General features: G+C 33.1%; 1 protein-coding gene across 1 annotated transcript; it reads left to right on the top strand.

The window, feature by feature from the left end:
• Nucleotides 1-794: 794 nt before the first annotated feature.
• On the top strand, nt 795-10,846 carry LOC143243719 (cell adhesion molecule Dscam1-like; the record flags this gene model as incomplete). The annotated part of the gene is made up of 4 exons (XM_076487363.1): nt 795-890; nt 1,006-1,188; nt 1,843-2,082; nt 10,590-10,846. Coding segments are annotated over 4 exons (776 nt in total), but the record flags the coding sequence as incomplete, so codon positions are not given.
• Between the last annotated feature and the right edge of the window lie 995 nt (nt 10,847-11,841).

The raw sequence follows: 11,841 nt of genomic DNA, 5'->3' as shown, positions 1-11,841 counted from the left end.
ATCCACTTGATACTTGTAACCGTTATGAATACAATATTATATGATCCACTTGATACCTGTAATTGTTCTGAATACAATATTATATGATCCACTTGATACTTGTAACCGTTATTAATACAATATTATATGATGCACTTGATAATTGTAACCGTTATGAATACAATATTATATGATGCAGTTGATACCTGTAATTGTTCTGAATACAATATTATATGATCCACTTGATACTTGTAACCTTTATGAATACAATATTATATGATCCACTTCATACCTGTAATTGTTCTGAATACAATATTATGTGATCCACTTGATACCTGTAATCGTTATGAATACAATATTATATGATCCACCTGATACTTGTAAATGATTGTGAATACAGTCGTATATGATGCACTTGATACCTGTCGCTGTTCTGAATACACTTGTTCTGTTCAGACTATCGCGATCCAAGTGTTATTATTACTTACTTCAAAAACTCTAAGATGTTATCTATATGACACTCTACTGTTTTTCTCTAAATAAGATAACAGGTGATATAATGGCGTCTGTTCTTGTTCTGAATGAGAGAATAGGTTCTTAAGTGAACATTGTTTTCTTTGCATGTGGTTTGAAACATTCATATCATTGAATTTGTTAAGCCTCTTCCAATTCGTTCTTTCACATTAACCCACAGTGGAAGTTGTGAGTAGTAGGTTGATAAACTGTATGGATTTTTGTTTCATCTTTCATTCTAGACACACGTTTCTTTAGTGTATCCAATTCTTCAGTTTAAAAGTGCTACCCTTTATTTTCAGACCCACTGGACCCTCCGACTCTTCGAGTCGTTACGTCAACCACCACGTCTGTATATCTTAACTGGGAACCAAAGGAATCAGATAATTCAATTGAGTGTAAGAAGCTTATAGAACTTACAATCATTATACTCATGTGTTTTGATATATATATTGTCCGAAATCTTTCATCTCTAAAAATAGTTTCTACCTTCAGATTTCCATTTTGTTATAGACTACCTTCTGTATAGAAGCACAGAACACAACTGGGAAGAGATTCAGTCGCCTGGCAACAAGAAAAGTTATATCTTTCATGGGCTACGTTGTGGAACAAGATATCAGTTTTATATTGTTGCCCACAACAGCGCAGGAAAGGGCACACCGAGTGACATAATATCCGCTAAAACCTACGGAACAGGTCAGAGAAATTCTTTATTTAGAAACCTTAGTTCAAAAGTTGTCGTACCGAAAATATTTATTTGTGTTGTACTGAAATAAGCTAGTTGTAGAATTCTAAGTGATATAAATATCTATATTATTGGACATTCTGAATTACTCATCATTACTTATCCAAATCTCTATGATATCAGAAGTAATTAGAACAATCTACTCTGATGTTGGTTCCGTCAAACAGAACACAAATGTAATTTCTAATATTACAGCGAATTCAGTTATAAAATAATGTAATTTTACTTTAAACGTGATGATCTGTTTACACTTCTTCATGTCTTATAATCTGTTTAGCCTACTTAATGTCTTATAATTTGTTTAGACTACTTAATGTCTTATAATCTATATAGAATACTTGCTGTTTTATGATTTGTTTATACTACTTGCTGCTCTATCATCTGTTTAGACTGATTATTGCCTCATGATATGTTTAGAATACTTATTGCCTTATGAGGACACTTCTGTTCTACAATTCCTTCTTTTTCTTATAATTAAAATTATAATGGTTCTTAAATTGCCATTGTCGGACACAACAAGAAAGAAATATGTAACTGTTGTCTTAAATTTTAGCACCACAAGCCAGAAAAACATTCTCTACTCTCAGTAAATACTACTTTTGTAGTTATCCATTTGACCGCTTGGTGGAGTGGTGGATGCCCAATTCTTCACTTCGTCATTCAATACAAGCAGAGCGATAGCCAGGAATGGGTTCTGTTTTCTAACAACATCCTACCGGACCAAAAGTCTATTTCCATCACCGACCTACTCCCAGCCACGTGGTACACTCTTCTGATGACAGCAACGAATGAGGCAGGAAGTACAGAAGCTGAATACCTTTGGGCAACTTTAACCAGTACAGGAGGTGAGGGATAAACAAGTAGTTCTTTAACCAGTACAGGAGGTGACGGATAAACAAGTAGTTCTTTAACCAGTACAGGAGGTGACGGATAAACAAGTAGTTCTTTAACCAGTACAGGAGGTGAGGGATAAACAAGTAGTTCTTTAACCAGTACAGGAGGTGAGGGATAAACAAGTAGTTCTTTAACAAATACAGGGGGTGAGTTATAAACAAGTAGTTCTTTAACCAGTACAGGAGGTGAGGGATAAACAAGTAGTTCTTTAACCAGTACAGGAGGTGAAGGATGAACAAGTATTTCTTTAACCAGTACAGAAGGTGAGGGATAAACAAGTAGTTCTTTAACCAGTACAGGAGGTGAGGGATAAACAAGTAGTTTTTAACCAGTACAGGAGGTGAAGGATGAACAAGTAGTTCTTTAATCAGTACAGAAGGTGAGGCATAAACAAGTAGTTCTTTAACCAGTACAAGAGGTGAGGGATAAACAAGTAGTTCTTTAACCAGTACAGGAGGTGAGGGATAAACAAGTAGTTCTTTAACCAGTACAGAAGGTGAGGGATAAACAAGTAGTTCTTTAACCAGTACAGAAGGTGAGGGATAAACAAGTAGTTCTTTAACCAGTACAGGAGGTGAGGGATAAACAAGTAGTTCTTTAACCAGTACAGGAGGTGAGGGAAAAACAAGTAGTTCTTCAACCAGAACAGGAGGTGAAGGATGAACAAGTATTTCTTTAACCAGTACAGAAGGTGAGGGATAAACAAGTAGTTCTTTAACCAGTACAAGAGGTGAGGGATAAACAAGTAGTTCTTTAACCAGTACAGGAGGTGAGGGATAAACAAGTAGTTCTTCAACCAGTACAGGAGGTGAAGGATGAACAAGTAGTTCTTTAACCAGTACAGGAGGTGAAGGATAAACAAGTAGTTCTTCAACCAGTACAGGAGGTGAAGGATGAACAAGTAGTTCTTTAATCAGTGCAGACGGTGAGGGATGAACAAGTAGTTCTTTAACCAGTACAGGAGGTGAGGGATAAACAAGTAGTTCTTTAACCAGTACGGGAGGTGAGGGATAAATAAGTAGTTCTTCAACCAGTACAGGAGGTGAAGGATGAACAATAAGTTCTTTAACCAGAACAGGAGGTGAGGGATAAATAAGTAGTTCTTCAACCAGTACAGGAGGTGAAATATGAACAATAAGTTCTTTAACCAGTACAGGAGGTGAGGGATAAACAAGTAGTTCTTTAACCAGTACGGGAGGTGAGGGATAAATAAGTAGTTCTTCAACCAGTACAGGAGGTGAAGGATGAACAATAAGTTCTTTAACCAGTACAGGAGGTGAGGGATAAATAAGTAGCTCTTCAACCAGTACAGGAGGTGAAGTATGAACAATAAGTTCTTTAACCAGTACAGGAGGTGAGGGATAAACAAGTAGTTCTTTAACCAGTACAGGAGGTGAGGGATAAACAAGTAGTTCTTTAACCAGTACAGTAGGTGAGGGATAAACAAGTAGTTCTTTAACCAGTACAGGAGGTGAGGGATAAACAAGTAGTTCTTTAACCAGCACAGAAGGTGAGGGATAAACAAGTAGTTATTTAACCAGTACAGGAGGTGAGGGATAAACAAGTAGTTTTTTAACCAGTACAGGAGGTGAGGGATAAACAAGTAGTTCTTCAACCAGTACAGGAGGTGAGGGATGAACAAGTATTTCTTTAAGCAGTACAGAAGGTGAGGGATAAACAAGTAGTTCTTTAACCAGTACAGGAGGTGAGGGATAAACAAGTAGTTCTTTAACCAGTACAGGAGGTGAGGGATAAACAAGTAGTTCTTTAACCAGCACAGAAGGTGAGGGATAAACAAGTAGTTATTTAACCAGTACAGGAGGTGAGGGATAAACAAGTAGTTTTTTAACCAGTACAGGAGGTGAGGGATAAACAAGTAGTTCTTCAACCAGTACAGGAGGTGAGGGATGAACAAGCATTTCTTTAAGCAGTACAGAAGGTGAGGGATAAACAAGTAGTTCTTTAACCAGTACAGGAGGTGAGGGATAAACAAGTAGTTCTTTAACCAGTACAGGAGGTGTAGGATGAACAAGTATTTCTTTAACCAGTACAGAAGGTGAGGGATGAACAAGTATTTCTTTAACCAGTACAGAAGGTGAGGGATAAACAAGTAATTCTTTAACCAGTACAGGAGGTGAGGGATAAACAAGCAGTTCTTCAACCAGTACAGGAGGTGAAGGATGAACAAGTAGTTCTTTAATCAGTACAGAGGGTGAGGGATGAACAAGTAGTTCTTTAACCAGTACAGGAGGTGAGGGATAAACAAGTAGTTCTTCAACCAGTACAGGAGGTGAAGGATGAACAATAAGTTCTTTAACCAGTACAGGAGATGAGGGATAAACAAGTAGTTCTTTAACCAGCACAGAAGGTGAGGGATAAACAAGTAGTTCTTTAACCAGTACAGGAGGTGAGGGATAAACAAGTAGTTCTTCAACCGGTACAGGAGGTGAAGGATGAACAAGTATTTCTTTAACCAGTACAGGAGGTGAGGGATAAACAAGTAGTTCTTTAACCAGTACAGGAGGTGAGGGATAAACAAGTAGTTTTTTAATCAGTACAGGAGGTGAAGGATGAACAAGTAGTTCTTCAACCAGTACAGGAGGTGAAGGATGAACAATAAGTTCTTTAACCAGTACAGGAGGTGAGGGATAAACAAGTAGTTCTTTAACCAGCACAGAAGGTGAGGGATAAACAAGTAGTTCTTTAACCAGTACAGGAGGTGAGGGATAAACAAGTAGTTCTTCAACCGGTACAGGAGGTGAAGGATGAACAAGTATTTCTTTAACCAGTACAGGAGGTGAAGTATGAACAATAAGTTCTTTAACCAGTACAGGAGATGAGGGATAAACAAGTAGTTCTTTAACCAGTACAGGAGGTGAGGGATAAACAAGTAGTTCTTTAACCAGTACAGGAGGTGAGGGATAAACAAGTAGTTCTTTAACCAGTACAGGAGGTGAGGGATAAACAAGTAGTTCTTTAACCAGTACGGGAGGTGAGGGATAAATAAGTAGTTCTTCAACCAGTACAGGAGGTGAAGGATGAACAATAAGTTCTTTAACCAGTACAGGAGGTGAGGGATAAATAAGTAGTTTTTCAACCAGTACAGGAGGTGAAGTATGAACAATAAGTTCTTTAACCAGTACAGGAGGTGTAGGATGAACAAGTATTTCTTTAACCAGTACAGAAGGTGAGGGATAAACAAGTAATTCTTTAACCAGTACAGGAGGTGAGGGATAAACAAGTAGTTCTTCAACCAGTACAGGAGGTGAAGGATGAACAAGTAGTTCTTTAATCAGTACAGGAGGTGAGGGATAAACAAGTAGTTCTTTAACTAGTGCAGACGGTGAAGGATGAACAATAAGTTCTTTAACCAGTACAGGAGGTGAGGGATAAACAAGTAGTTCTTTAACCAGCACAGAAGGTGAGGGATAAACAAGTAGTTCTTTAACCAGTACAGGAGGTGAGGGATAAACAAGTAGTTCTTCAACCGGTACAGGAGGTGAAGGATGAACAAGTATTTCTTTAACCAGTACAGGAGGTGAGGGATAAACAAGTAGTTCTTTAATCAGTACAGGAGGTGAGGGATAAACAAGTAGTTATTTAATCAGTACAGGAGGTGAGGGATAAACAAGTAGTTCTTCAACCAGTACAGGAGGTGAAGGATAAACAAGTAGTTCTTCAACCAGTACAGGAGGTGAAGGATAAACAAGTAGTTCTTGAACCAGTACAGGAGGTGAGGGATAAACAAGTAGTTCTTTAACCGGTGCAGGAAGTTACCGACAGTGTATCAGTAACTTATGATCAAAGGAAGCTTCCTACAGATTGTACTAAAGATATTTGTTGGTGTTGGTGGTCCATCTCATTACCTTACCAAAGATAATGTTTTTTATTGATGGTCCATCCCACTACCTCACTAAAGATAATCTTTTTTATTGATGGTCCATCCCACTACCTCACTAAAGATAATCTTTTTTATTGATAGTCCATCTCACTACCTCACTAAAGATAATCTTTTTATTGATGGTCCATCTCACTACCTTATTAAAAATAGTATTTGTTATTGAAGGTTCATCTTACGTCTTTACTAAAGATAATCTTTGTTATTTATGGTCCATTTTACGACTTTACTAAACATAATCTTTACTATTGATTGTCCATCTGACTACCTTATTACAGATAATCTTTTTTTTTATGATCCATCTTACAACTTTACTAAAGATAATATTTGTTATTGATGGTACTTCTCATTACTTTACTAGTTATAGTATTTGTTATTGATGGTACTTCTCATTACTTTACTAGTTATAGTATTTGTTAGTGATCGTCCTTCTCATTACTTTACTAGTTATAGTATTTGTTATTGATGGTACTTCTCATTACATTACTAGTTATAATATTTGTTATTGATGGTACTTCTCATTACTTTACTAGTTATAGTATTTGTTATTGATGGTACTTCTCATTACTTTACTAGTTATAGTATTTGTTATTTATGGTACTTCTCATTACTTTACTAGTTATAGTATTTGTTATTGATGGTACTTCTCATTACTTTACTAGTTATAGTATTTGTTATTGATGGTACTTCTGATTACTTTACTAGTTATAGTATTTGTTATTTATGGTACTTCTCATTACTTTACTAGTTATAGTATTTGTTATTGATGGTCCTTCTCATTACTAATTATAGTATTTGTTATTGATGGTACTTCTCATTACTTTACTAGTTATAGTATTTGTTATTGATGGTCCTTCTCATTACTTTACTAGTTATAGTATTTGTTATTGATGGTATTTCTCATTACTTTACTAGTTATAGTATTTGTTATTTATGGTACTTCTCATTACTTTACTAGTTATAGTATTTGTTATTGATGGTACTTCTCATTACTTTACTAATTATAGTATTTGTTATTTATGGTACTTCTCATTACTTTACTAGTTATAGTATTTGTTATTGATGGTACTTCTCATTACTTTACTAGTTATAGTATTTGTTATTGATGGTACTTCTCATTACTTTACTAGTTATAGTATTTGTTATTGATGGTACTTCTCATTACTTTACTAGTTATAGTATTTGTTATTGATGGTACTTCTCATTACTTTACTAGTTATAGTATTTGTTATTTATGGTACTTCTCATTACTTTACTAGTTATAGTATTTGTTATTGATGGTACTTCTCATTACTTTACTAGTTATAGTATTTGTTATTTATGGTTCTTCTCATTACTTTACTAGTTATAGTATTTGTTATTGATGGTACTTCTCATTACTTTACTAGTTATAGTATTTGTTATTGATGGTACTTCTCATTACTTTACTAGTTATAGTATTTGTTATTGATGGTACTTCTCATTACTTTACTAGTTATAATATTTGTTATTGATGGTACTTCTCATTACTTTACTAGTTCTAGTATTTGTTATTGATGGTCCTTCTCATTACTTTACTAGTTATAGTATTTGTTATTGATGGTACTTCTCATTACTTTACTAGTTATAGTATTTGTTATTGATGGTACTTCTCATTACTTTACTAGTTATAATATTTGTTATTGATGGTACTTCTCATTACTTTACTAGTTATAGTATTTGTTATTGATGGTACTTCTCATTACTTTACAAGTTATAGTATTTGTTATTTATGGTACTTCTCATTACTTTACTAGTTATAGTATTTGTTATTGATGGTACTTCTCATTACTTTACTAGTTATAGTATTTGTTATTGATGGTACTTCTCATTACTTTACTAGTTATAGTATTTGTTATTGATTGTACTTCTCATTACTTTACTAATTATAGTATTTGTTATTGATGGTCCTTCTCATTACTTTACTAATTATAGTATTTGTTATTGATGGTCCTTCTCATTACTTTACTAGTTATAGTATTTGTTATTGATTGTACTTCTCATTACTTTACTAATTATAGTATTTGTTATTGATGGTACTTCTCATTACTTTACTAGTTATAGTATTTGTTATTGATGTTCCTTCTCATTACTTTACTAATTATAGTATTTGTTATTTATGGTACTTCTCATTACTTTACTAATTATAGTATTTGTTATTGATGGTACTTCTCATTACTTTACTAATTATAGTAATTGTTATTGATGGTACTTCTCATTACTTTACTAGTTATAGTATTTGTTATTTATGGTACTTCTCATTACTTTACTAGTTATAGTATTTGTTATTGATGGTCCTTCTCATTACTTTACTAATTATAGTATTTGTTATTTATGGTACTTCTCATTACTAGTTATAATATTTGTTATTGATGGTACTTCTCATTACTTTACTAATTATAGTATTTGTTATTGATGGTACTTCTCATTACTTTACTAATTATAATATTTGTTATTGATGGTACTTCTCATTACTTTACTAATTATAGTATTTGTTATTGATGGTCCTTCTCATTACTTTACTAGTTATAATATTTGTTATTGATGGTACTTCTCATTACTTTACTAGTTATAGTATTTGTTATTGATGGACCTTCTCATTACTTTACTAGTTATAGTATTTTTTATTGATGGTACTTCTGATTACTTTACTAGTTATAGTATTTGTTATTGATGGTCCTTCTCATTACTTTACTAATTATAGTATTTGTTATTGATGGTACTTCTCATTACTTTACTAGTTATAGTATTTGTTATTGATGTTCCTTCTCATTACTTTACTAATTATAGTATTTGTTATTTATGGTACTTCTCATTACTTTACTAATTATAGTATTTGTTATTGATGGTACTTCTCATTACTTTACTAATTATAGTAATTGTTATTGATGGTACTTCTCATTACTTTACTAGTTATAGTATTTGTTATTGATGGTACTTCTCATTACTTTACTAATTATAGTATTTGTTATTGATGGTACTTCTCATTACTTTACTAGTTATAGTATTTGTTATTGATGGTACTTCTCATTACTTTACTAATTATAGTATTAGTTATTGATGGTCCCTCTCATTACTTTACTAATTATAGTATTTGTTATTGATGGTCCCTCTCATTACTTTACTAACTATAGTATTTGTTATTGATGGTACTTCTCATTACTTTACTAATTATAGTATTTGTTATTGATGGTCCTTCTCATTACTTTACTAGTTATAGTATTTATCATTGATGGTCCTTCTCATTACTTTACTAATTATAGTATTTGTTATTGATGGTACTTCTCATTACTTTACTAGTTATAGTATTTGTTATTGATGGTCCTTCTCATTACTTTACTAGTTATAGTATTTGTTATTGATGGTACTTCTCATTACTTTACTAGTTATAGTATTTGTTATTGATGGTCCTCCTCATTACTTTACTAGTTATAGTATTTGTTATTGATGGTACTTCTCATTACTTTACTAGTTATAGTATTTGTTATTGATGGTACTTCTCATTACTTTACTAGTTATAGTATTTGTTATTGATGGTACTTCTCATTACTTTACTAGTTATAGTATTTGTTATTGATGGTCCTTCTCATTACTTTACTAATTATAGTATTTGTTATTGATCGTCCTTCTCATTACTTTACTAATTATAGTATTTGTTATTGATGGTCCTTCTCATTACTTTACTAATTATAGTATTTGTTATTGATGGTACTTCTCATTACTTTACTAGTTATAGTATTTGTTATTGATGGTACTTCTCATTACTTTACTAATTATAGTATTTGTTATTGATGGTACTTCTCATTGCTTTACTAATTATAGTATTTGTTATTGATGGTCCTTCTCATTGCTTTACTAGTTATAATATTTGTTATTGATGGTCCTTCTCATTACTTTACTAGTTATAATATTTGTTATTGATCGTCCTTCTCATTACTTTACTAATTATCTATTTGTTATTGATGGTACTTCTCATTACTTTACTAGTTATAGTATTTGTTATTGATGGTACTTCTCATTACTTTACTAATTATAGTATTTGTTATTGATGGTACTTCTCATTACTTTACTAGTTATAGTATTTGTTATTGATGGTCCTTCTCATTACTTTACTAGTTATAGTATTTGTTAGTGATCGTCCTTTTCATTACTTTACTAGTTATAGTATTTGTTAGTGATCGTCCTTCTCATTACTTTACTAATTATAGTATTTGTTATTGATGGTCCTTCTCATTACTTTACTAATTATAGTATTTGTTATTGATGGTACTTCTCATTACTTTACTAATTATAGTATTTGTTATTGATGGTACTTCTCATTACTTTACTAGTTATAGTATTTGTTATTGATGGTACTTCTCATTACTTTACTAATTATAGTATTTGTTATTGATGGTCCTTCTCATTACTCTACTAATTATAGTATTTGTTATTGATGGTCCTTCTCATTACTTTACTAATTATAGTATTTGTTATTGATGGTACTTCTCATTACTTTACTAATTATAGTATTTGTTATTGATGGTCCTTCTCATCTCCTAGCAACTCTTACCCCCAAGTCTTCACCAGCTGCTTCTACTAAAGAGTTTTATCGTCACTTGAAGATTGTCATCCCTGTTGTCTGTACCACGGTAGTGTTAGTTCTGGTCCTCACGACCACGTGTCTTATCCTCATTCGTCGAAGACACGGTGTCCCCAGTAACCGCACCTACTCTCCAGGTATTGTTTTTGGTTTATCTATTTTTACCGTGACACAGCAAACCTTAACCCCAATTATGTATTCAACATTAAACTTCTAGATCTGAGAGTTTTGGGTTTGAATCGCCGTCCAAGCATGGCTGAATTTTTTTCAGTTGTGGGGCGTTATATCGTTGCAATCAATCGCACTGTTAGTTGTTAAAAAGGGTAGCACAAGAGCTGGCGGTGGATGGTGATATTTAACTACTTTCCGCCTAGGTTTCATTGGTAAGTTAGAGACGGCCATCAAATAGTGTTTCGCGAAATTCAAATTATTGACAACTGATTGCCATAACTTTCCACCCCAGGCGCTCCCTGTTGCACAGATGATGTCTATTTATTCCAAACATTGGCGGAGTAGCTCAACAGTAACTTTCTTCAAAATTCAATAAAAAACAATATTTTCCAACCCTTCTTTATATAACTATCGAAACCAGCTTGCGGGTTATCTGTGCTGTACTCAACACGAGTATCGAACACCAGGAATTAACGTTATTAGCATTCAGATTTACCTATTAGTTCTTAAAAACAAATTTATTTGGTTCTTTCGAGTTATAACTCTGAAGAGAGACATAGTTTTTCTCGTTTCTTCTTCCAAATATTTCAAATTGCTTGTCTTTGCTACATTTTTCACTGTACTGATTTATAATTTCAAAGGGTTATATTGTCCTTGCTACATTTTTCAGTGGACTGGCTCATATTTCATAAGGTTATATTGTTCTTCCTACATTTTTCAGTGGACTGGCTTATAATTTCATAGGGTTATATTGCCCTTCCTACGTTTTTCACTGGACTGACTTATAATTTCATGAGGTTATATTGCCCTTCCTACATTTTTCACTGGACTGATTATAATTTCGTAGGGTTATATTGCCCCTTCCTACATTTTTCACTGGACTGACTTATAATTTCAAAGGGTTATATTGTCCTTCCTACATTTTTCACTGGACTGACTTATAATTTCGTAGGGTTATATTGCCCTTCCTACATTTTTCACTGGACTGATTTATAATTTCATAAGGTTATATTGCCCTTCCTACATTTTTCAGTGGACTGA

Source organism: Tachypleus tridentatus, unplaced genomic scaffold (genome assembly GCF_004210375.1).
Source record: "Tachypleus tridentatus isolate NWPU-2018 unplaced genomic scaffold, ASM421037v1 tig00016409_pilon, whole genome shotgun sequence".
Classification (NCBI taxonomy): domain Eukaryota; kingdom Metazoa; phylum Arthropoda; class Merostomata; order Xiphosura; family Limulidae; genus Tachypleus; species Tachypleus tridentatus.
This window is presented reverse-complemented; position numbering and strand designations above follow the sequence as displayed.